A 25,920-nucleotide genomic window follows, 5' to 3' on the forward strand; every position below is an offset into this window, starting at 1 on the left:
TGTGCAGTTGTGTGAGCTGTGAGCTCCGCTAGCTGCTTTCTCTCAGGACATATTTTGGGGCTGTGCTGGGCCTTTGTTACTTTTGCACGGGCTCTCTCTGGTTGGGGTGTGAGATCTTCGCATGGCGGCGGCTTCTTTCGTGGAGCAGGGGCTCTAGGGATGCGGGCTTCGGTAGTCGTGGCACACAGGCTTAGTTGCCCCGCAGCATGTAGCATCTTCCCAGACCCAGGGATCAACCCATGTGGCCTGCGTTGGCAGGCAGATTCCTAACCGTGGAAGGCCCAGGGCACTTTTCTTATTTGAAGGAATGATGACAGTCAGACTACAGTTACTCAGGCCTGGGCTTCTGACAGACATCTTCTTGAAAATGAATGAAGTGTGTATGTCACTTCAGGAAAACAAAAAGTATATGTTGTCAGTGATCTCATTTTCGCTTAAAAACACAGGTTTTAATTTAGGAAAACGTAGAATCTACCCCTGTAAACTTGACAGCTTCCCAATTTTTAACAGACATCTGATATGAACAGAGGTGATATTAATAAATGTAAATATTTTATGATGAAGAGTTTCAGTATTTTAGAGATCTCCTTTAACTCAGTGAGAGAATATTTTTCCGCCTGATGAATATATGTTACACATATGGACAGTGTTTTCCACCTGATGAATGCATGTTACACATGCATGAATAAAAGATCTGTTCCAAGTTTGAGATGGACCAGCAGATTTTACTGTGACAGTGTGAAAGTTCATTGCTACAGTTTCAGATTCCCCATCTTAGTGGTCTTTAAGAAGCTACCACTTGTCAAGCTTTAAAAGACGACTGTTTGCAGTTCTCTGAGAAGGCCTGCCTCTGATCAGGCCCTATTTTTTTTTTTTATAAACTTCAATCAGAACGCTCCCTCACACCAGATTGAAGGCAGAAGCAAATATGAGAATCCAGTTCTGTTCTATTAGGCCAGACATTTAAGGGATTTACAAAAATGGGAAACAGTTTTACTCTTCTCCTGAAATTTGAGTTTTCTATTTTATGAGGAAAACATTGTTTTTATTAACACATAATGGATTTATTTTTGTTAACCTATAAATGAATTATTAAATATTTAAAAAACTTGTGTCAGTTTCTAATACAGTAGGTACTGGTAGACTTGACCCACATTAACAGAAGCTCTTGAAAGTGGGGAGGGGTCCCGAGACCAAAAGTCTGGGAGCTGTGTGTTAGGGGTGAGACTTGTGGAGGCTCTGCTGGTCACGAGGGCCACAAGCGGGAGCGGAAGACTGCCTGGCTCTCTGCTCCTGTGCCTGCTGAGCCCGTTTCAGACTTAGTTGGCCATATTCTTGTGACGAAGATGTCTGTTCATTCTGGACAATTAACGGTGGGGGTGAATGTTTTATTTGGGTTTATTCATATAAATAGGCCGAACAAAAAACCCACTGCTGAGAAAGGAAGATAAATAACTCTCTGCCTGTTTTTGTAGATAAAGTTTTATTGGAACACAGCCGTGTCCCTGTGTATGCCTGTGGTCTGTGGCCGCTTTTGCGCTGCGGTGGCAGGGCTGAGGGGCTGTGGCAGAGACCACCTGGCCCAGAGGGCCTGAAACGCTTGCTTTCCAGCCCGTACAAAGAGTTTGCCGGCTCCTGGCTGCTGTAGACATTCAAGAGATACCGTCTTAGAAACCACACCTACAGTGTAGCGGTGTTGACTGACTTCACTCTATACTGAGCACTGAGAAAACTGTAAAGCTCACACTGCTTTTAACTATTTACTGAACTCCAGCTCTGTGTCCAGAACTGTGTTTGTTGTTGTTTGATTGGAACAATAACTTTTACATCATCCTCTGCCCTGATATTTTTCCTAACCTGTTACTCTAATGGGAATCCATTATTTTCTTTAAGTAACCCGATGGCTCTCTCTCTGGGTGGCGTGACAGAAGCATTCATAAAACGCCCGTATCTCCTATGGTGTGAGGTGAGGGGGCGTGGGTCAGGCGTGAGGTGAGGGGGCGAGGGTCAGGCGTGAGGTGAGGGGGCATGGGTCAGGCCTTTGGAGGGTTCCGTCCTGTGCTCAGGGCCGCCTCACCAGAGCACGTGGCAACCCTCTGACTCTGCTGTTTGTCCCGTGGCGTCCGTGATGCCCTACCCCGGCATGTGGCACCCAGCACCACAGGTGTGGGCAGGGTTGTATGGCCTTCAGCAAAATTTCAAACAAGTCTGTGACCCTTGGGAGGGTGACAAACATATGGCTAAGTAGACTGTCATTAGAGAGAATGAGAGAAAAAAAAAATCTAGTTTTTGAGATTGGCTTAATACAGTGATTTTTAATTTCTTTAAACCCCAAAAGCTTTCCCGTCTCACATCACCCAAAATTCCTTCTCTGTCGTCATCCTGGTCACAGCTTCTGGTCAACATTTTGAAATAGTCACTTAACTGGGGATACCACCCTGAGTATGTGTAACCTACAGCCGAAAGCAAAGGGGCCTCTCACATCCCGAGGCTGAGAACCCGCCTCGTCACGGACACACTGCCGGTTTTTAGCCTGTGTGTGCTCCATCGCTCAGTGGTGTCTGACTCTTCGCGACCCCATGGGCTGTAGCCCACCAGGCTCCTCTGTCCGTGGGATGCTCCAGACAAGAATATTGGAGTGGGTTGCTATGCCCTCCTCCAGGGGATCTTCCTGACCCAGGGATCGAACCCATGTCTCTTGGGTCTGCTGCATTGGCAGATGAATTCTTTTCCACTATGCCACCTGGGAAGCCCCTGTTTTTTATTAGGCCTTTGAAACATTGGGGACGTAATTGCCTGAGGGGTCCCTCCCTCCGCCCCCCGGCAGGCCTGCTCAGCCGTCTGGGTTCTTTGTCTGGAGGGTATCAGCACGCATTTGACTCCGGGTCTCGAGGCAGACACAGTTGAAAGCAGCTCTTGTTGACCGCTGCAGCGCTCAGGGAGGTCAGGTTCTCTTCTTGCGGAGACGTTGTCTGCTGCTGACCAGGCTGTGTCTTCAAACAGTGGGATGTCTATCCATCTTCCTCGCCGCAGTGGACTGAATACGTGCCCTGGGCACAGCCCTGGGGTGGGGAGGGTGGGGCCCAGACATGCTGCTCAGCGCAGCTCATCATGGTGGCTGCTGGAGACGGTGTGATGGGGTGAGTGCTGACCGCAGCAGAGGCAGAGACTGCTCGGCCCTGAGGACCTTCAGCCCCTAGCAGGGGCTTCTCTGGTGCAATTCCAGAGCAGAAGGGAAGAGAGAGGCAGAAGCATGCTTGACTCAGCAAAGCCCTTCACAGAGTTACGTTCCTGTCAGCCACTCTCTGGGGCCATTCTTGTTTCTTTTTACTAGTCATTGAAGGTAAGCTTTTGCTTACAAGGAGATGTGCGCAGAGCTCTTAACTGTTCAGTGACTTTTGATTACTCCTGGGTCACTGGAGTGGATGTTTTAAGTGGATTTTGGAAACTGTTGCACCATTTTTTCACATGAGCCTCAACAGAGTGAAGGTCAAAAATTTCATCCTGTTAGGAGTCCTTCTTTCTTAGCAGACCCTTTCCCGCCCTGGTTCCTTATACCTTCTCTGTGAGATAGGTTAGTGGGGTCTCTTCTTAATGAGGCCAGAAGGCGCCCCGTGAGCTAATGGCTCCCCAGAAAGGATGCTTTCGGAGCAGGGTGATCCCAGGTCAGAAGTGGCCGGGCTCTCTCAGGTCTGTCCCTCGCCCAGAGCAGGCCCATGTCCGGAGTGGAGGCAGACTGTGGAGCCCGTACTGTTGAGAGTGAGTCAGCCCAAGTCTCCCACTGGCCCGGCTTTGCCATCACACTCATTTCTGTAATTTTTGTGTTTGACTCAGAATTCCTCCAAAGCAGCAGGGAGGAAGCAGGGAAAAAGCTGATGGGTAGGGCGGATGTGTTTAAGCCTTGAGGCTTTCCGGGAGAGGATTGTTTGGGAAATTTTCCACCTGTAGGTGACTCTTGTGGGCCTTCGCCTCTGTGTGTCCCATAGATCTATCGGTATTAACCCCTCGGGATGGATCGCTGGCAGCTCCCGGGCATTGATGAGCATTTCAAGCCACCATCATGTCCACAGGCTACTGGTGAATTACAAGGCTGTGAATTGCCTTTCTTTCAGCACAAAGTGTGGGGATTAAAAGCTTGGTCCTTGGAGAGAGGGTCTTGGGTTTGAGCGGTGCCCTCCTCACTTGCAAGCTGTGTGACCTTGGTAATGTACTGAACCCTACAGGCCTGAATCCTTCACGTATGAGGCATTGGAGGCGATGCCCCTGCCCTCATAGAGTCTCTTGTGAGGATCACATGAGATGAAGCTTGAAGGGTGCGCGGCCTGGTGCCTGGTTACTGCTCAGTAGATGTGACGACCAGCTTGTTGTTGTTGAGTTGCTCAGTCGTGTCTCTTGGCAACCCTGTGACTGTAGCCTGCCAGGCCCCTCTGTTTATGGGATTTCCCAGGCAAGAACTAGAGTAGGTTGCCATTTTCTTCTCCAGGGTATCTTCCCGACCCAGGTATCGAACCTGTGTTTTCTGCATTGGCAGGCAGATTCTTTACCATCTGAGCCACTAGAGAAGCCCTATGACAGCCAGCCCTATTGTTTTTTTCATGTTCCGGGTTCCAGGACCATCAGGGAAGACCACTTGGGGAGTAAGGGCACGGTCTGTCCTCTTGCCAGCCTGTGTAGTAACCTTGTGGTGTAAAGAGGGAAGGTGAGGTGACGGTCCAGGGAGGGGGTGGCCTTTCCTCTGGACGGCTTACATCTGCTCACATGCTGCTGCGTCAGAGGACTATCTTGTTAAGCATGTGAGAGGCCTGGGCTCCTCCCGCCTTGGCGGGCACCTGTTCTGTTCCCATTGGTAAAAACCGTCTGCCAGAACCCAGGGTCACGGCTGTTTCCCTGAGCATGAGTGGGAGGGAGAGGAACCCGCAAGCCGTAGCCTTGTAGGAGCTCTTGAAGTGGCTGGGCTGCTCCCCTTCCTTGCCTCCCATCCCTGTCCTTCCCCGATCCCTGGGAGGCTTTTCAGAACCTTCCAGCCAGGCCCAGTTCCAGAAGAGTCAGGGGCAAGTTGGGCATCTGTCTTATCGGTAAGAGCCATTGCCAGGAAGAAGTTGTAACCCACCGTAAAGAAATTCTCCCGTGAAGGCGACTGATGCCCAGAGAAGGCAGTGCAGACTGGGCACAGGCCTACGGTGTTCTGATGCTGCGGGGATCGGAGTGCAGGTCTCCTGGCTCCCGTCCGAGGGATTTTTCCTGCCACCACGCTCATTCTTTTACCATATTTGCTGCTCCTCGTGGTGGGTCAGAAATAGCCCAGACCCGGGGAGCCTACACTCCCGCAGGAGCCCAGCCCCGCCGTGGTCCTTAACTGCGGGAAAAGCTTTTCTGGAAGGAAAGCCAAGGGAGGCTTGGGATTCCAGGCTGCAACCTACTCCATCACTGCTCCTTGCATCATGCTGGCGAGGCTGCCCCCTCGGAGCCAGTACCTCCCCTGCCTAGCAGGCTGACTCCGCGTGTGCATACGGCCGCCCCGCTGCCAGGAGAGCCCGGGGCCGCCGATGGTTCCCAGCCGCTTATGAGCCTGGGCTGCTGCCAGAGGTGGCAGCTGCTGCAGCGCAGCCACTACCGGCTGGGGCTGCGCCCGCTTGGGCAGAACAGGACTTGCGGGTGCGCGCTCTTCCGCAGCTGAAATCAGAGTGCAGCGTCGGCTGGCCCTCCGTCACTGCTGTTCCTACGCCCTGCTCACCACAGGTCCTGCGGTGCTGTAGCATCTACCATCGCGGAGGGCAATCCGCACGTTTCACCTGAACCGGAGCAGCTCGAATCTGTGTTGCTCAGGGATCAACTTAATCCTCATATAATCCTAATGCTTTAACATCAGACGCTCCTCCACTGCTTAAACCCGTGTGCTGTTTGGTTTCCACGTACCACCTCATCCATCCCTCAACAGCCCCAGTGGTAGGTGGTGGCGGTGGTCTTGTATTACAGGTGAAGGAACCGAGGCTCAGAGAAGTCAGCCGACTTATCTGAGGTCACACAGCCCATAAGCAACACAGATGGAATTTGAACCCAAGGTGTTCAGATGTGCAGGGCCTGCGCTGTTGCCCACTTATTTCTCACAATAAGTGAGCTTCATTCCTGCCTTCGCAGCCTGGGCTGTGGCAAGAACACCCTATGGGACCCTGGAGCCTGATCCCATAAGCAGCAGTCTCGCAAACAGATGTCTTTCTCGTGACTGGAAGTGATGTCCGTCGTGACGGGTGGGTTTGCAGATCAAACTTGAGCTCTCTGCGTTGCGATTGTGTCTGTCAGAGTCACCGCTGATTGTTCCTAAGGTCCATTCACTCATCTTAGCACAGCCCTGGGATGGCCTGGCGGCGTTGCCCATGCTGGCGTTTCCCTGTGGGGCCTGGACGTGGGTGTGCAGACTCACTCGTCGTGTGCTTCCTGGCCTGCCTGTCTTCCGACTGTCTGATGGGCAGCCTGCTGGCATGCGTCCCAGGGAGGTAGCAATGTGGTGCCTTCCTGTCCTCTCCTCTCTTCTCACCCCCACGAGACCCTCAGTGTCCTAACCCCCTGCCTCATCTTCGTCAGCTCTGCCTCTGCCCCTGATTTCCTTCCCTGTGATGGCGGCAGGGAAGGGGGGGAGGGGTGGATTCAGACTTTCCCTGAAGAATTCTCTGGTATCCTCAACATCACCCCTACTCCCCAACCACTAAGACGAGGTCACCTTGTTCCCCACTCTGCATTGACAGGGACCCCACCACATCTTAGAGGAACCTCCAAAAATTCAAAAGTTTTGATCTCAGTTGGATTCTTATTCTTTCTTTCTTTTTTTTTGAGCCACACCGCATGTGTTGTGGGATCTTAGTTCCTTGGCCAGGGATTGAGCCCACACCCTGGACGTGAAAGAGCAGTCTTAACTACTGGACCATCAGGGAACTCCCTGGGCTCTTATTCTTAATTCTTCCATCCTTTCTTCGAAGAGGTTGTTCAAAAATGCTGATGTGATCCAGGCTCTGCCCTGCTCGAGACCCTCGAGGCTCCCTGGGGCCTTGGCACCCTCAAGGAGGGCCGCTTGTGGTCTGTGTCTGACTCAGTCTCGAGTTTTGTCCCAGCAGAGTCCCCGGCCTCTCCGGCACCTCCAGACCTGGATGCCTGCTCCTCCCAAGAGTCCTCTTGGCTCGACCTCTCCACTCTCACTCCCTCCTGAGCCCCAGTCAGGCCTCTGCTTGGACACCACCTCCTTTGGGAATCCTGACCCTCCCTGCTGTCCCCTTGGTCTGCCTCGGGAGCCCTTCATTGGGGGTGGCCATGGCAACCATGCACATCCCGGCACGGCACCTTGAAATCCAGGAATAGAAACACTCCGCTTCTTTCCTTTGGGTTCTTGCTGAAGCAAAGGCAGGAGTTTCATTTGCCAGGATCTATTTCAGCAAGCAAAATTCAGAAGAGACTTCTAAAGCGTTTTCATCATTTAAATGGTCCGGTTGTTGGTGCCATTCTTTCTCAATTACTCACAATGAAGCAGATTAAACGTCCAAATGTAGGAGCGATTTGCTTGTGTGGAAGGGCCCCAGGTCTCAGAGGCCACCTGGATCTGTGGGGCAGAGTGCAGCACGAGCCAGCCGTCTCTTTGACCGCCGCCGGCGTGAGCAGGTTCACGCACACGCACAGGAGGAATACTGCTTTATACAAACGTGCAGAGTTTTAAATCTGGTGACACAGTTATCTGTCATTTCTCGGTTTAAACATTTTGTCCTCAGTGAAGCCTCTCCTGTCCTGCAGGCAGTGGGGAGTCCCTGACCCCACACCGCACCGCCCGGGTCTCTGTGGGCCAGGCGTGGTGAGGGGGCGGCCCTGATCCAGCGCCTCTCCTTCCCTGAGGGACGGAAGCCGCTGCTCCTGGGGCAGGCTCCGCAGTCACCGCTGCATCCCGGGGCCCAGCCCAGAGTCAGCGTAGATTAAAAAGGACAGAGAACCAGAGAGACAAACAGCAGGACCACCAGAGGGGTTGCTCGATAAGAAAGCTTTGGTTTATCTGGCTCCTTCATTTAGCTCCTTCAGGTGCTACATGAGTGCGTGAGTCCATCGCTCTGTAGACACGGGTGTCAGAGCCTCTCAGTTTGGAGCGTTAGAATTGCCCAGATTTTTTGAACCTCATCAGCCCACTCGGTTTCTCAGAGCAGGTTCTTACAGATACTGTTAGTTGGTGATCACCTTGAAGGTTAATTTAGGATTTCAGGAATCTCTTTGGGAACCTAAGCTCAACTGCCCCCCTACTAATCACAAGCCAGAGGAGGGAGATGGGAAGTCAATCCGTCACCATCCACAGTTCCATTCCTAAAGGGAACCAGTAATTAAATGCTGTTAAGCAAAATTAATTTGCCTCCTGCCGGAAGGTTGATGATGAATGAAAGGCTCGCTAATCGGAGAGGGAGCTAGGCTACCCTCTGTGGTCATCAATATTTCATGGCTGTTGGTGGTGGCAGGAAGTTAGCTGTTCCTGGCTCCCTGACCTTGAGCACTCTTGGAGGTAGGACAAAGCTGGGGAGGTCGTTTTTAAAGGGCTTTGTTACAAGACACAGTGAAAACCTAAGTGAAATTTGCAACACACACCCATGGGTTAATTGGGTTTACACCCTCAGTTAGCTGGAGAGTCCCCTGAGACCATTCCTAGTGGAGTTGCAGCTCTGTAGCCGCAGTGGCAGAGCTGAAATGTTTAATGACGGCTTTGCGGGTTGGAAGAGTCGGGATTTATAGTGTCCGCTAATTTCTGTGGTGTCACTATCCTCCCAGGAAGGCCGTTTAAAGCTTCTGAACCCAGGATGGGAAGAAGCGCTGGTTTGCTGGAGCTGGGGGCACGAGCCTGCTGCCCCCACGGCTCCCAGATCCTTCCTGGAGATGGGGGGAGACCCTGCCAGGCTTCATGTCCAGAACCACAGAGGTGCCCCCAGGTGGCGCCCCCATCTGCGTTAGCCTTGGCCTCTGGACCGCGAGTGTGCTTGCTGGTGACAAGCTTTAAAAATGAGAAAAGCAGCAGCCTCTCATGGTGTTGTCTTCTTCTCCCCAGCTGCTATTAACTTAGCGAAGCTGAAACTTTTCAGACATTACTACGTCTTGGTGAGTAAAAAATACCTAAGTCTGTGAATAAGGTCAATTTAAGAAATAGAGCTAATGAACTAGCTCCCGGGAGTATCTGAGTTACTTACTACTAGGTTTTAGTTTTACATCTGGCTTTACCTACTCAGAAAAGTAACACACGCTTGATAAGTTTTTAAATGCAAAATGATAGGAACACAGTGAAAGCCATTTATGACCCTGAACCTTCTATTCCTTCCCTTTTCTTACTCCTCCCCCAGGTATTACGGTTAACAGTTCAGTCATTATTTCTCTACATTCTTTTCTAGGCAAACGCCATGTATAGGCAAACGCCATGCATAGCTGTTCCTTTAACTTTTTTTAAAAAATGGCTTACAAAATTGGAATCATGTCTAAAAACATGACTGAAGTCCATATAAGCGTACCACCAAAAGGAGAACTTGCTATAAAATATTAGGATCATAATTTCCTGGAATGTATAAGCTATGGATCTCCTAGAATTTAGCTTCCTTATTCCCAGACGAAAGCTTCAGAGTAGTTTTCATCTGTGGTTTTGGCACTGACTGTCACTCTGCACAGTCCCTTCCCCGTAAGCCTGTCTGTCTGCCCTGGGCACAGCCCAGCGAGCTGTCCACTCCAGGGGCTCCTCATGTTGAATTCTTGTCATGGCCTTCTTTCTAGGGCACTTAGGATGACTGGTCCTTCCTCTTGACTGTAGACCTCAAACATTCACAGGATCTCCTGAAGAGACTAAAAGCCAGTGTTTTCCCCATATGGTTTTATTTTGCTGTTATTGCTGGAAAACATTTCTCAAAGCCTGGGACTAAAAAACTGTTAGCCTTTCGGGCTGGAAATCAGTGGGTTATGTATGAGAATTTTATTTTCTTGGGCTCCAAAATCACTGTGGGCAGTGACTACAACCATGAAATTAAAAGACACTTACTCCTTGAAAGGAAATCTGACACACCCAGATAGCTTATTAAAAAGCAGAGACATCATTTTGTCGACTAAGGTCCATGTAGTCAAAGCTGTGGTTTTTCCAGTAGTCATGTAAGGATGTGAGAGTTGGGACCATAAAGAAGGCTGAGCGCTGAAGAATTGATGCTTTTGAATTGTGGTGCTTGAGAAGACTCTTGAGAGAGTCACTTGGGCTGCAAGGAGATCCAACCAGTCAATCCTATAGGAAATCAACCCTGAATATTCATTGGAAGGAAGGATGCTGAAGCTCCAATACTTTGGCCACCTGATGCGAAGAGCTGACTCATTGGAAAAGACCCTGATGCTGGGAAAGATTGAGGGCAAAAGGAGAAGGGGCCACAGAGGATGAAATGGTTGGATGGCATCACCAACTCAATGAACATAAGTTTGAGCAAACTCTGGGAGATAGTGAAGGGAAGCTTGGCATGCTGCAGTCCATGGGGTCACAAAGAGTTGGACATGACTTAGCAATTCAACACCACCACCACCACCAAAAATGTATGAGAGTTAGGTGAGAAGGAGGTTACTCAGGAGTTAAGAGCAAAATATCCTTTCCTTGGGAGTGACTGTTATCAATATCTTAGTCACCTAGAGAAAAAGAGGACATCCTCTCAAGTAGTGGAGAGTTTCTGTCTCTGCTGATTTATTAATCAGCACTGCTGCTGCTGCTAAGTCACTTCAGTCGTGTCCGACTCTGTGCAACCCCATAGACGGCAGCCCACCAGGCTTCCCCGTCCCTGGGATTCTCCAGGCAAGAACACTGGAGCGGGTTGCCATTTCCTTCTCCAGTGCATGAAAGTGAAAAGTGAAAGGGAAGCCACTCAGTCGTGTCTGACTCTTCACGACCCCATGGACTGCAGCCTACCAGGCTCCTCCGTCCATGGGATTTTCCAGGCAAGAGCACTGGAGAGGGGTGCCATCGCCTTCTCCGATTAATTAGCACTGTAAGTGTCAAATAATTTTCTTCAGGTAACTGCTTTCCCCTGAGCAGACTGTTGGAAGAAAGCAGTGCTATGATTTCTGCACTGATTTTATTCTTGTCTCTCTGTTCCTCATTAGATCGTATGTTACATATACTTCACCAGGATTATTGCATTTCTTCTCAAACTCGCTGTTCCGTTCCAGTGGAAGTGGCTCTACCAGGTATGCGGCTCAGGGGACAGTGCCAGGGAACTTGTGTCTGAGCAGGAAGTCTCAGGGTAACTTGAGATGGTTCCAGATTTATTTGGCAGTGGTCACTAAGACCGTCTGTCTCTTCTGGTCTACAGTTAAGATGTGTTTGTCCAGGAAAGCTGCTGGATTACATGAGAAATCTGGAATTGGTTTAGTTTTCAATTTTAAAAGCCCTTGAAGAGAAAAAAAAAAACCCAGGTAGAGGAAACCTTGCCCAGTATAATTCAAACCTCAATGAAATGGGGCCCTATCCTTCAGTTATAGGGCTTAGAATAGCTTAGAATCCAGACCTCCCTTCTTCTTGCCCATTGTTATTATTTCAATAATAAAGTTATCTTTGTAGTATTCTAGAGCTAGTTTAACTACTGGATAGTCACCAAATGATTTAGAGACTAGTTTTTGGAAGCTCTCACTTGGTGCTTTGGACATTATAGGGAAATGTATGTATATAATGAGCTCTTCAAAGATGCCAGTGAAGACTTAAAGCAAGGACTCTCAAATGTCCTCTCTGGGAAGAAGTGAAAGTCACTCAGTCATGTCCGACTCTTTGTGACCCCATGAACTATACAGTCAGTGGAATTCTGTAGGACAGAATACTGGAGTGGATAGCTTTTCCCTTCTCCAAGAGATCTTCCCAGTCCAGGGATTGAACCTTCAGGGATTGAATCTCCCACGTGGCAGGTGGATTCTTTACCAGCTGAGCCACAAGGGAAGCCCTCTCTAGGCAGAAGGCTTCAGCAAGTCCCCTAAGGAACATGGTCCCCAACAGTCAGCTTTGGCCATTTGAGTGTCAGTTTGGTCAGTTTGAGTGACTGATCAGTGAGCGGTGGGTTACTGGGGGGGCAGGGGGGACAGTTTGTTTGGTTCCACTTTTTTCTGAAGAACAGTATTCTAATCCCTTTACTTGGTGGTGGTTTTAAAATTCGCAGCTCCTGGATGAAATGGCCACGCTGGTGTTCTTTGTTCTCACGGGGTATAAGTTCCGTCCAGCTTCAGACAACCCCTACCTACAACTTTCTCAGGAAGAAGATGACTTGGAAATGGAATCTGTGTAAGAATCTCCTTTCTTCCCTCCCCTGCCTTGCCCCTGCCTCACTGAGCAGCGTGGTGTGAATGGGAGCAGCTGCTCTCTGCAGATTATTGCCCCAGAGCTGGTCCCTCTGCATTTAGGTGCAAGAGATGGACACTCAGGCCCCAGGCTTGTGTATTCCGTTTGAGGTCCAGTATCTGCCAAGCATCACTTAGTCTTTTCAGGGGAAGTAGAACTTGCCATCCTCTGAGGCATCCTTGGAGCCTGCTGCCAGCAACTTAGCAGCAAGATCTTGGGGATATCCTTGGCCTGTTCAGAACTACTGGGGATGGGTAGCCCCACTTCCCATTGGGCCTGCTGGTGGAAGCTCAGGTCTGACAGTGTAATCACCCAAGCCATCTGTAGGTCTGCTAATGATCCTCGCACGGCCTTCATCGTCAGATAACTTGATGGCTTTTCACAGCTAGCACAGTGACTTGACCTATATCTGAGCTGTAAAAAGAGCTTTTCTGAGTCACAGGCTAAGTGACTCTAGGGTCCTGTTTTCTGGGAAGGGGCAGTCATTTTCTAGAGAAGTGAATAGTGATTGAGAATATTTGCTTGTAAACTGATGAACTCTGATGGGCTAGGTCAGCCGTTGTGTTTGATGACGCGCCTGTGGCTGAGTTCCTCCCTCCCTGTCCACTCTTTGAAGTGTGTGGCCTCCAGCACAGGCAGCTTTTCTCTCTTCCCAGTTCAGAGGCTGAGCCTTGACCCACGGCAGGCTCCGCTGGGCTGGCGGGCAGGTCGGGCAGCGTGGGATGCATTCAGCTCCTCTGTGGAAATAGTAATTGGAAGCAGAGCCTACTTCTGGGCCCCAAACACCAGCTTCCTGTTGTGCAGAGGAAGAAACCCCTGTGGAGGAGAGCGTAGGGGAACCGCCAGATATGCCTTTTCTAGAAGTAACAGAATCCGAGCCAGGACCGCTGGTTGAAAAGGCACAGATGAGAGTCCATCTGGAGTTGAGCATGCGTGTGTGCTAAGTCGCTCAGTCATGTCTGACTCTTTGCAACCCTGTGGACTGCAGTCCGCCAGGCTCCTCTGTCCATGGGGTTCTCCAGATAAGAATAATGCAGTGGGTTGCCATGCCTTCCTCCAGGGAATCTTTCTGACCCAGGGATCGCACCGGCATCTCTTATGTCTCTTGCATTGGCAGGTGGGTTCTATACCACTAGCACCACCTGGGAAGCCCAGAGTTAAGTATACATTTATTTTTTGCTGTAACTTGTTTGGGACCACATTTTACAAAACGCCTCTTCCTGTTAGGTTGCTTTTCAGAAACTCCCCTGCCCTCCTCCCTCCACCTGCATCTTGCTGTTGCTCCTCATCTTTCAATACAAGCTTCAGAGCATCCCCCTGTCCCCTACCGCACCCTGGTAGAGATGGTTCCTCATCCTGGGCTGTCATCAGGCCTGCGTCCTGGCACTTCCATCCTGTATGTCTGGGGTGGCTCTGCGTGTCCATCTGAAAGACTGTCTGTTCTGCTGGACACTGGGCCCCCTGAGAGCACCAGTTCCAGCTTCATCGCTCTCTGTCCTCACCCCAGGCCTGTCATGATAGAGGGAACGTGGTACTCTCATTTGGGCCACTATGTGGTGAGGAGTATTTCCTTAGGGAAAGCAAGGGAGCAAAGGCTGTCCCAAGCCTGCTCTCTGAGCCATCCCTGGGTCGTGATGCCTGGTGCCCTGCCCTCGGCGTCCGCATGTGTTGAGCTCCTCCGCCTCCTTAACATGGTGCGGCAGCCACAGAACCAACACTTTACACTCACCAGCAGCCTCAGCAGGAATCCTTCAGTTCCCACAGGAACCACCCCCCAGTCGTGGCTTTACCAGAAGTACAGATAACCCAAGAAAAAAGCCCAGCCCTGGGGGAGGACTGCATAACCCCGAGGCTTGGTCATGGCAGCAACATGACAACAGAAAAGAAGGGAGGAAAACTTTTCTTTTCTCACTCCACGTGCAGTCGTTTGTCTACTGTATAGATCCAGCTGGACAGACACTAGATGTGCCTTGTGTAGAGCCACTGAGTTCCCATTTGTAGGTAACAGGATCTGGGAGTTGGTGGGGGCATGGGAAGGGTCCTTGGAGAGAGAATGCTGGGTTGGCTGTGAATTTTACTTCACTAATTAGGAAATTCCTCTTGGTCCACGATGGGGGACAGAGGTGCCTCATGTTTCTTGGAGTACTTCAGAGATGCTGGGCCGGGGTGTTTGTTTTTAAGGCTCTTTCGTAGAACGTTTTTAGCTTCATAACATTGAACAGAATTGAACAGAGGATGCAGATATTCCCTCCGTGTGCCCCCCGCCCCACACGTGCGTAGCTTCCTCCATCGGCAGCATCCCCTCCACAGGGCCCTTTCCTTACAACTGATGAACCTGCGGTGACTCACCATTGTAACCCCAGCCCGTAGTTTACAGCAGGGCTCGCTCTTGGTGTTGCGCGCTCTGCGGGTTTGGACAGATGTGTACCCGCCGTTATAGAGGCGTACAGCGTCGCTGCAGCGCCCTGAGGTCCCCCGGGCTCCGCCGACCAGGGGAGCTCGTGTCTGCTTGGTGTTCCCTGTGGTGGAGCTGCGCGGTTGCGTCGTGAACACGGAGAGCCTCAGGCTCTGTCTGGCTCCCACTTTGTGAGGCAGGAGGCTGTCCTCTCCTGGACCCTACCTCCTCAAGGGATGTCGTGATTCACTCCTAGTCTCTGTAACGGTCAAAGAGTCTTTGGGCCCAGAAGGTTCCTCCAAACCCGTGGTTCTGTCCCAGGTCTCAGAAGTGAGCCACTGTGGCTGTTAAGTATCTACAGCTGATTGGCTTTTTTTCCCCAGGATGTTAATTATGACACAGATAATAGTGTCATAATTGTGACTCGTTTTATATATATATATATATATAAAACATAGAACTTTGTGACAGGAAGAGAGAGAGATTAACGTTGGTTGTGCTAACAGCTGACATGCCGTGACTCAGCACAGCGGAGCACCTGGCTGCCCGTCATGACAGTTCTAGGAAGTCGGGATCATGTTTATCCTGCAGCACAAGGTGGGGTCACGTGACCAGGCACGCTCACACAGCTCAGCTCGCATCGAGCAGGCCAGGATTTGAACCCGGGTCTGTCCGACTTCAGAGCCAACACCCCGCACCCCTGGTTGCCGCTGGGCTGCAGTGCGGGCAGCCTTTCACTCAAAGACTGAGGTTTCCCTCGTTGTTGTTTTTTCCCTCACTCAGAGTGACAACGTCAGGGGTGATGGAGAATATGAAGAAAGTCAAGAAGGTGACCAACGGCTCGGTGGAGCCGCAGGCCGACTGGGAAGGTAGCGCGTGACGGAGCGGCTCGGAGGGGCGCTGGCAGAGACTTCTAATTTATTCGCAGTCCGGTTGGTCAGTGGGAGCGTCGGCCCCTCGCGACGGCGACACCGCACAGCTGGCGGCTGGAGCCAAGCGCCGCGGAGACCCAACTTCTCACTCTTCTCTGGATGCCGGGTGCGCGCTGGTGACAGGCAGCTCGCATTCTCCTTCAGGTGGGAGTGGCGGGGAGGGAGTGTAAGAGGAGGCAGGGGAAAGGAAGCCTTTGTTTTTAATTTCTATTTCCGCTTTTTAATTGGGGAGCTCTTCAGGGAGACGCAGTTGGGACCCAGTGTATAGCGGGGAGTGCTGGCAGATGGGGGACCGCGCCGGCCCGGGAAGGGGCATCAGGAGGCGAGCTGCTGTCGAGAGGGGGCTCAGGGACTCACGGAGAAGGCCGGGGCTGGGGCAGGGGGACAAGTGTCACTGCATCTTCAGGGAGGAAACAGATGAGGTTATTTTACTAGGAAAGTCGAAACTCAGTGTAGCATGAGGAGCCTGCCCCGGGGTTCCCGGCCCCGAGTGTCGCCCCAGACCTTCGTCCCGAATTCTGAAAGTGACCAGGGGCAGCGGTTGTCTGAGGGCCACGGTGTCACCGTCCATCGGGGCTCTCCTGGTGGCAAACGGTTTGCTGCCTGATGGATGGACAGAACTGTGTTCTTAAGCTCGAAAAGCTGCCCCTTCTGGGATTTCCCTGGCTTCCCCAGCAGCCCAGGGCAGCGCCGTCTCTGGCGGCCCTGGCCCTCCTCTCACAGCTGCCCCTGTTCTGTGTGCTCAGAAGCGGGGGAACGGGAAGGACTTTCCTTCAGGAGCAGCCTGGGGCAGGAGGGGTCCTGTTAAAGCAAACCTTTAGTCTAAGCAAGCTTTCCCTGTGAGCCGGGCAGGACTTACGAACGGAGGAGTGGCGCGGACCTCGTCCCTGTGTTCCATTGTGACTGAGTGGTTTTACTCTTGGGGTCTGGGGGTGGGGAGCCCCTTTCAGGAATCTCAGTGAGGTTCTCTTCCAAACTTGCAGAGCATGGGGCTGAGCACGGGTGGGAACGGCACTGCCGCTCCGCTCGGAGCCGAGGCCTTTGAATAACGGGGCAAGCCCAGAAGGTCCGCTGTGACCCGGGGCGTAGCAGGGCTTGCCGGGCATCTCCTGCCAAGGCTTTGGCTGCTGGGGCCCGAGACGGGGACTGAGACACCATGTCAGGAATGTGAGGTGCTGGCCATGCAGGTGGCTCCCAGCACCCGCGTGTGTGTCAGAAGCCTGAGCCCTCCCTCGCCTCCTGAGTGCCAGACGGTGACGGCGGCTGGGGGTGCTTCTCAGACCGCTGGCCTGGAAGGGTCGATGAGAAGCCACAAGATTTAGGGATGCCGTTCAGCGTCCCCGGCTTAGGAACCTGAAGAGTCTCTACTGAGAAAACAGTGGTTTTCCCTTCCCTGTGCCCGTCTCCTCCCAGCTGACTGTGAGGACGCACGTCTCCCTTGTGCACTCTTTGAGATCCCCCTGCACTCTCCCGTCACGACCTCCACGGGGCTCGGTCCCGGCCCAGCATGGAGAGGAACGAGCCCCTGGCCTGACCCTGCCCTTCGCCTTTCCACAGATATTTTCGGGGAGGTTTGTGTGTTCTCCTGTCTTCAGGAGCCAGGAAATATGCCCTGAGTATTATCTAAGGCACTTTTCTTTTTGAGTTAACTCAGAGCCGTGTGACAGGAGAAGGAAGCGGCCCGGAGAACGGGGACATTTTTCCAGACTCCTGTCTGCCTGTGTGTAGATGCCATCCCCGCGGCTCAGGAACGTGTGCCCTGCCGTGGCCCATACCCCCTCCGGTGCTCCCCTCCGAAGGACACGTTTGCTGTTTGTCCTGCGAGCTGCTGTCCTTGACGAGGCCATAGACTTCTTGGCAGGAACCAAAGGTTTGAGGGACACCCCCTCGTCTCCCCAGCCCCAACCCCTGCCACCCCGAGGGTCTCCATGGAGGTGTCTTCAGTTCCTGGCCTGGAAACAGGGACGACAGTACACGCAGATGAGGGCATGCAGATGAGGGCGCGGGTGTGGGCAGGCCCTGGCCCCCCGCAGTCACAGGAGGGCGGGAGCCCCCAGGCTGGACCATCTTCAAACCCCCGTGTCCCCTGCTCTGGGCACCTCTAGGCTCACGGAAGGGATGGTACAGGTGAGAGAAGATAGTGGATCCGAAGTGAAAGTCAGGCCGCAGCCTTCCTAACAAATGGGTAAATGGGTCATCTGCCCACCTCCTGTGTTGTAACTGGCAAGAAGGTTTGAAGTCAGGCCGATGAGGAAGGAAAATCAAGGCCCCAGTCTGAGACCAGGCGGTGGTAGTGCGAGCGTTTTCAAAATTATTTAAGCTCCTCGTCCTGTTCCATAAACACGTGGTTGTCCCTCTGTCGCTTGAATAGCTGTGAGCAGCGCTCAGCCCTCACCCTGGAGTGAGGATGGGGGTTGGGGTCCAGAGCCAGGTCTTCTGCCCAGCTGACAGCCGCTCGCTGCGGCCTGATGGTTAAAGCCTGCGCAGCCCGTGCTGGGCGCTGTTGGGGCGGTTAAACCCTCCCTCTCAGTGTTGGAGGATCGGGCAGAGAGGATTGTGCGCGTCAGGAGTGATCAGTGGTATTTATAGCTTCGCCTTCTGCCCCTGCTCCCCGAATCTGCCTGCGAGAAACACCCTTGCCTCCTCTGAGAAACCGGCTGTGGGCCGGAAGTGCCACTGGCTGCAAGATTCTAGGAGGTAAAGGATCTGTTTTCCTTTAATAAAGTGTGTGTATTTTGATAGAAAATTACTTCTTGGACAGTAAGAACAATCTCTGATCTCTCCCTTTTTTATTTTTTGAAGTCACTGATCTCGTAACCCTGGCTCTTGGCAGCGGCCGAGGCGCCTCTAGCCCAGCTCCCCGTCCCTCGGGGCTGTAACACTTAGCAGCGGTGCGTCCGCTGAGCACCCCTGGGGGCTCGCGCTCTCGTGAGGAGACGCTCGTTCTAGTGGAAAAGATGGTTTCTCAGATCAGAGCCTGAGCCCAGTTTTTTTTCCAGAAACCACTCTAGAGTAAAATTTACACGGTTGTCTTTTTTTGCCCTTGGACATATCCAGCCAGTGAAGGCAGCACCCAGTCTCTTCGTAATGCCACTCTGTAGGGCTGTCAGGGCAAGGGGTCTGCTCCCTCGTTGTGGGTCCCCACGACCCACATACCTCTCCCCCTCCCCCCTAATCCTCTCCGCTCCCCCTCCCCTCCTCTTGGCCCAGGCCTGTCAGTCCCACGTGGGCTCAGCCTGGGAACACAGGCTGAAGCCCTTGGTGCATTGCATCATTTTCTGCCAGCAGCTGTGAGAAGGATGTATTTTCCAAGCTCAGGAGAATTTCATCCCGAGCACGTATGATCGCGTTCAACCGTGTGTGATGTTCTGCCCCCACATGGAAACGGATGTCTTGTTTTAGTCCTCACTGACCAAGGAGCCCTGTCACAGATGCTGGTTTTCACTGTGAGCGGCTCTGGCCGTCTCCCAGGGCCTGAGACAGTCTGCCCCACGCACCCCACAGAGCATTGGGGCCATTGGTGCTTCCTGCTGCCTGGCAGCTGAACTTCAGAGGAGCCGGGTCCTCGCCCACCTCTCCTCCTGCCCCACACTCCACGCCTCACCCTTGCTTCCCTGACCCACCCCAACCTTGAGCAGATTCAGAATCGGCTGAGTCCAGGGTGCTGTGGCCTGCGGCTTTTTCTTCTTCTTCTTAAGAATTCAGTAAATTGATGGTTTTCCCACTGAAGAAGTTAAATTAGATTTTGTCTTGATATCTCTTGGTATATCAGAAACAAACCACACCAGACTTTCTAGAAGATCTGCTCCTTTACTTCGCTTTTATCCCGGTGTTTTCGGGCAGGAGGTCTTAAGAGCTTCACCTGAGTTGATGCTAGTCCTTGTCACTTCCACCTGGAACGCAGTTATTGACTGGCAAGCAGGACACTCCAGCTTCCCCCGGGGCCTCTCCTCTCGCCTGGCAATGCACCCGCTCACTCTGCATGGTGTGTGCCTGACAGATAGTGTTTCTGGGACATGGACATGCACCTCCCCTGCGGGGCTGTGTGAAGAACGCAGCCAGGGGAGGGACAGGGAGATGCTGGAGCCAGGCTTCGCTCGTTGTCACACCAGGGACCTTTGGGCTTCTGGCTGTTTGGGAAGGGGGTCCCCCATGAAGTCAGTAAAGCTCAAGATCAGACAGAGAACTTAGCTCACTCCCAAGACAGCAAGCTTGTCTCAAGGCAGGGTCTGAGGTTTGGTGGTGGGCAGGCAGATCAGTCAGGGAGCCAGCCTGTCAGCGTTCTTAGCATTTAAAACACTCATTACAAAAGGATCCAAAAATCCTGTCCGCACAAGGGGGTTTCTTGACGCCTTAAGCAGCTTCTGCAGATTGTAAAATTGGATTTGCCTGGTCATGTGACCTCAAAAGAACTCAGACACATCCAATCCAGAAAATAAGTTTCATTTGGGGGAGAAAATGTCTGTAAATATTCTTTGCTTTCCAGGTTAGTTTGGGATGCAGAGGGAGTTGTCAGTATTTTTTTTTCTTTTTTAAACGCTGATGATCATTGAAGAGTATTTATGTAAACATATAACGGGTGGGGGTTCCGATCAGGGTGATGTAGAGGATGGATTCTGTTGCTGTGACGCAAACATGTAAAATAAAGATTCTATGGCGGAAATGTATGTTTGTGATCCGAGCAAGTCGCCAACTCCTGACTGCTGTCTCTCCACTTCCCTCCTCATTTTCCCTTCGTGACTTTCTGTTCATTAGATTAGTGAACGCCTCCCCCTCACTCCCGCTGGCAGTAGTGGCGCCTGCTGGAGAAGTTTCCGTGTCTTGGCGGATCCGTGCAGCTGCTGCCGAGACGCAGGCGCGGCTGCGGCTCCAGAGGCCGTGTCTTAGAACAGATGGAAGACCAGCTGTCATTGACGGGGGTCCTGCCGCCACGGGGCGGGGGTGCCTTCTGAGCCGGGTCCTGCGCACTGCTGCCCCTGGAGGGGCTCTGACGGCAGAGACCTGGGGCAAAGCCGACACCTCGACAGGCATAGGCCTGCCCCCTTTCGAGGCTGGCTATCCCACATCAGAATCCAAACAATCCAGACTGCCCTGGTGGTCCAGGGGTTAAGAATCTGCCTGCCAGTGGCAGGGGGACACAGGTTCCATCCGTAGTCTGGGAAGATTCCACGTGCCTCGGCCAACTAAGCCCGGGGGCCACAGCTACCGAGCCTGCACCCTAGAGCCCTCGAGCTGCAGTTGCTGAAGCCCGCACACCTAGAGCCGGCTCGGCAGCAAGAGAAGCCACCGCAGTGAGACGCCCTGTACAGCAGTGAAGAGTAGCCTCCGCTTGCCACAGCTAGAAAAGCTCGCATACAGCCGTGATGACCCAGTACAGCCCCAAGTGAAACAATTGTTTTAAAAAGAAAAATCAGAGGATATCCAAGATTTTAGACTTGGAGCATTTTTGGAAGTCATCTAATCCCAAACCCCTTATTTTACTACAAATGTTTTAAATGGAGGTTTACCTTACATACAGTAAAATTTACCTTTCAGACATACAGTTGGATGAGTTTTAAGTGTGTATCAACAGCTCCAGCCTCTCCCATAACTGAGGTGGAACATTTCCACGACCCCATAACGTCCCCTGTGCCCCTTCTCGGTCCACACCACCCCCTTTCCACAACTGCCACAGCCTCTGCTCTGATGTCTATGCTGTGGTTTGGTCTATTCTGGAAGGTCGCGTGCGTGGGATCCCACTTGCGTGTATGGCTTCCTCCATGCAGGAGATGTCTGTGACTTGTGCATTTAGATCCCTGGCTGTAAAGCTGCAAAAATGGGGGCCCGGACACGATTGTGTCCCACCCTCCACCTCGCCCTCCTGGTGAGCGTCGGAGCCGAGAGGAGAACCCGGGTCTCCTGACTCCAGCCTTGGGGTGATGAAGGCAGAGTCACGGGCCTCAGGCACTGCTGCCGTGCTGACAGGAACGTTCGGATGAGCCTCTGTTCACTGTCTCATAGAAGCTCGGGTCCTTGTCCTCTGGCCCAGATTTTCCAGTTATGGGCCATGCCTCACCCGCAGCCCCTTCCTGACTCTACCCAGGCCTTGGGTTATCAGGGGTATCTGTGGAATGAAGCCTGAGGAGAGGGGACAGGGTGTTCTGAGAGTGGACAGCTCAGGAGTCAGGTGAGGCTGTCAAGAGCGTGAGGTGCTGAGGCAGGAAGGGGACAGCTGAGGGAAGGTGCGGGAAGGACCCGGGGACCGTCTCACCCAGTGCGTCTCAGACCTGAGCAAGCGTGAGTTCCCCGGAGGGCCCAGGGCTTGTGATTCAGTAGGTCTCCTCCAGGCCCGAGAGGGTGCATGGCTAACAAGCTCCCAGGCAGTGCCGCCTCAGCTGTGCCAGGTCACACCTCGAGAGCCCAGCTCCCTGGTTGAGACCTGCCCCAGGACTTCATGGGCTGTGTTGAGTGCCCACCCATGCAGACTCCTGGACCCACAGCAGTGAGCTGGCATCCTCTGGGCCCACCTGGCGGGGTTGCAGCGGTAATCGGGTGAGGAGGGTACAGGCAGGGGCTGGGGTGCCAGCTGAACCACTCCCCTCCATCGGAACAAGGAGGCTTCGTCCTCCCCGGTTAGAATCACAGGCATCTGAGTTGACTACACACAAGCTTTATAGGCTGCAGAAGACACTACCTGGACCCTCTATCTCGGGGTGCCACTCGGGCAGGAAGGCCCGTGCCGGTGGGTCTGAGCTGCCTTCTGGTTTCTCTAACTAGCTGGTCATAGAGGGCTGACCCAGATCTGCTGGCGGAGAGCAGCCCACCACCCCCAGGGGCCCGTGGAGTCCTGGTGCCCATGTGGGCTGCTTCCCTGTGGCAGCCGCCGCCTCTGGATGCCCTGCCCTTCCCTGGAATCTGTCAGGTCAGCAGGTGGAGAGGTGCACGGTCCTTCAGGCTGTGCAACAACGCGGCTGCTAAGTGGGGTGAGAAAGCGCTGACTTCCTGCAGACCCGAGCTGTCCCCGGCTTGAGCTGCGTGCCCAGCGGGCACTGCTGAACATCCATCCAGCCCTCATGCTGGTCCGGCCCTGCACATGGGGAGCAGCTGCCTGTGCGGTTTGGGGGCTGGATTTTATGGCGTCGTGCCCCTCGCAGGAACCGCACCCTACACCAGTCCTTCCCAGTTGCCAGGGATGCTGACCTTCATAAAAACCGAGGAAACTGCTCATGAGAACATGCAGAACTGAGCTTGAGTCTCTGCATCAGCCATCCTCAATTATGCGTATAGCAGGCGTCTCATTCAGGTCTTGGGCTCTCGTCTTCCAGGCTCAATAAGGGCTGAAGGCACGTAATACACTAGTATTTGCAGAACTAGAATATAAATAGTTTGGCTCCCACTGCCTGATGAGAGAGCTGCGGCAGGGAATGGGGGTGCATGGGGCAGAGTTGAGCACATGACCGCTGCCCCTACTTCCTCCCCTCTTTCCTCCCACCCTTTCCAGTTTAACTGACCCCTTCCCACCAGCAATACAGCTTGTTCAAGTTTTTCCCAAAAATCTTGGGGAAAAAAACTAAGTCTTCCCCAGGCTAAGCAGCAGCCCCCACCCCCCACTTACAAGGCAAGCTTCTTAGGTCTGCTTCTTTCCCTCCCAGGCACAGGTTCAGGAATCTGCCGGCCAATATAGGAGGTGTGGGTTCGATCCCTGGGTCAGGAAGATGCCCTGGAGAAGGAAATGTCTACCCACTCCAGTATTCCTGCCTGGAAAATGCCATGGACAGAGGAGCCTGGTGGGCTACATTCTGTGGGGTTGGAAATGAATCGGATGCGACTGAGCGTGTGCACACACGCACGCACGCACACCCACCTCAGTGCAGTCTGGGTTCCATTGGTCGAAGTCTCCTGCAGTCTTTGAGGCTGGGTTACTACCTGCTGTGACTTCGGCAGCTTACGGCACCGTGGGACCCTCCCCCTGGAGGCTTCACCCCTAGCTTTCTTCAGCTGCCTGGCCACAGCTGGCTTCCTGTGTCCATCCATTTGGTGTTGGCTTCTCAGCCACTGCCCAGCTGTCTTTTCCCGCTCTCTGACACCCGGGGTTTTATTTCCAGCCTAGAGCTGCCCTGAGCTACTAATGGCTTATTCAGCTGCCTCTGGAACTGGTGGCTTTTTTTTTTTCCTTCTCGCTGTGCCTCGTGGCTTATGGAACTTTTTTGTTCCCCAACAGGGATTGAACCCAGGTACTTGGCAGAAAGAGTGCTAAGTCCTAGCCACTAGACTGCCAGGAATTAATTCCCTTCCTTTGGCTTGTTTTAAAGGCACTTCAAAGCCACATTTTCAAAATGAAATTCCTGGTAAATGTGATCCAGGCCAAAAACTTAGGGCCTTACCCTTTTTTTTGTTGTTGTTGTTCATTTAAAAAACACTTTATCAGCATATAGTTGATTTACAATGTTGTATTCATTTCAGGTGTATGGCAAAGTGAATCAGTTATACATACACACATATCTACTCTTTTTTAGATTCTTTTCCCATATAGGCCATTATAGAGTACTGAGTAGCATTCCCTGTTACCTATTTTATATATAGTGGGGTGTATGGGCCTTATCCTTGACAATTCCTTTCCCACCCCATCCCAGTCCTGTGGCTCAAGCCCACCCATTTCTCTTTCCCCACTTTGCCAGGCCAGCCACGCACACCTGTCACCTGGATTACAGCATCAGCTGCTGCCTTGCGGCTGGTGGCCTGGCCTCCGGTCTTGCCCCACCCGCAGGCTTTGCCACAGTGACTGCCTGCTGTGTAAAGCATGGAGATGCAAACGCAAGGGCGATGCAAGGTCAATATGCAAAGATCAACGCTTTCTATACACTTGGAATGAACAGTCCATACAATGAAAGTAAAACATTTCCATTTACAATAGCATCAGAAAGAATAAAACAGACAAATTTAACAGAAGTGTAAAGTTTATACTCTGAAAGCATTGAAAGAAATTAGTGAAAGTCACTCGGTCATGGCCAACTCTTTGTGACCCCGTGGACTATACGGTCCATGTAATTCCCTGGGCCAAAATACTGGAGTGGGTAGCCATTCTCTTCCCCAGGGGATCTTCCCAACCCAGGGATGGAACCCAGGTCTCCCACATTGCAGGTGGATTCTTTACCAGCTGAGCCACCAGGGAAGCTCTGAAAGAAAGACGATTTAAATAGAGTCCCTTGGACAGCAAGGAGATCCAACCAGTCCATCCTAAAGGAAATCAGTCCTGAATATTCATTGGAAGGACTGATGCTGAAGTTGAAACTCCAATACTTTGGCCACCTGATGTGAAGAACTGACTCATTGGAAAAGACCCTAATGCTGGGAAAGATTGAAGGCGGGAGAAGGGGATGACAGAGGATGAGGCGGTTGGATGGCATCACCGACTTGATGGACATGAGTTTGAGCAAGCTCCGGGAGTTGGTGATGGGCAGGGAGGCCTGGTGTGCCGCAGTCCATGGAGTCGCAGGGAGTCAGACACGACTGAGCGACTGAACTGAACTGAAATAAATAGAATCTCATACTCATGGATCAGGAAACAATATTGTTAAAGAGGACAATACTCCCCAAATTGATCTTAGAATTCAGTGTAATGCCTGCCCAAATCCCAGCAGCTTTCTTTGCAGAAGTTCACGATTTGTTCTTCAAATTCATGTGCAAATTTGAGGAATTCATGGTAGCAGAATCTGCCTGCAATGCAGGAGACTGGAGTTCAATCCCTGGGTTAGGAAGACCCCTGGAGAAGGGAATGGCTACCCACTCCAGTAAAGAATACTTGGAGAATTCCATGGACAGAGGAGCCTGGCAGGTTACAGTCCAAGGGGTCACAAAGAACTGGACACAACTGAGTGACTAACAATCTCATAGTAGCCAGAACAATCTTGAAAAAGAACAAAGCTGATGGACTCCCATGTCTCAATTTCAAAACATACTACAAAGCTGTCACGATCAAGAGAATGTGGTATTGGTATAAGTATGAATGCATAGCTCAATAATATAAAATAAAAAGTCCTGAAATAAACCCAAGCATTTATGAGAAGGGTGCCAAAACCATTCAATTCAATCTGAAAAGGATCTTTTTTTCCTCCCCAACCAATGCTGCTAAGGAAAACTGGACATTCACATGTAGAAAGTACATTTGTAACCGTACCTCACACCATATACCCAAATTACCTCAATGGATCATACACTTGAAGCTATAACACTCTTGCAAGAGAACATGGGGTTGAATCTTTATG

At 52.1% G+C, this 25,920-nt stretch overlaps 1 protein-coding gene across 1 annotated transcript in view; it reads left to right on the top strand.

The window, feature by feature from the left end:
• The window catches only part of GPR107 (G protein-coupled receptor 107), a 56,521-nt gene extending 36,182 nt beyond the window's left edge, over positions 1 to 20,339 (top strand). Inside the window, exons 15-18 of the mRNA XM_025261848.3 lie at positions 9,062 to 9,111; positions 11,128 to 11,211; positions 12,171 to 12,292; positions 15,528 to 20,339. Of these exons, the coding sequence (XP_025117633.3) occupies positions 9,062 to 9,111; positions 11,128 to 11,211; positions 12,171 to 12,292; positions 15,528 to 15,624 (353 nt within the window). The 3' untranslated portion in view covers positions 15,625 to 20,339. The remainder of the gene's footprint in view (positions 1 to 9,061; positions 9,112 to 11,127; positions 11,212 to 12,170; positions 12,293 to 15,527) is intronic.
• The last annotated feature ends 5,581 nt before the right edge of the window (positions 20,340 to 25,920 follow it).

Source organism: Bubalus bubalis, chromosome 12 (genome assembly GCF_019923935.1).
Source record: "Bubalus bubalis isolate 160015118507 breed Murrah chromosome 12, NDDB_SH_1, whole genome shotgun sequence".
In the NCBI taxonomy this organism is placed as follows: Eukaryota; Metazoa; Chordata; class Mammalia; order Artiodactyla; family Bovidae; genus Bubalus; species Bubalus bubalis.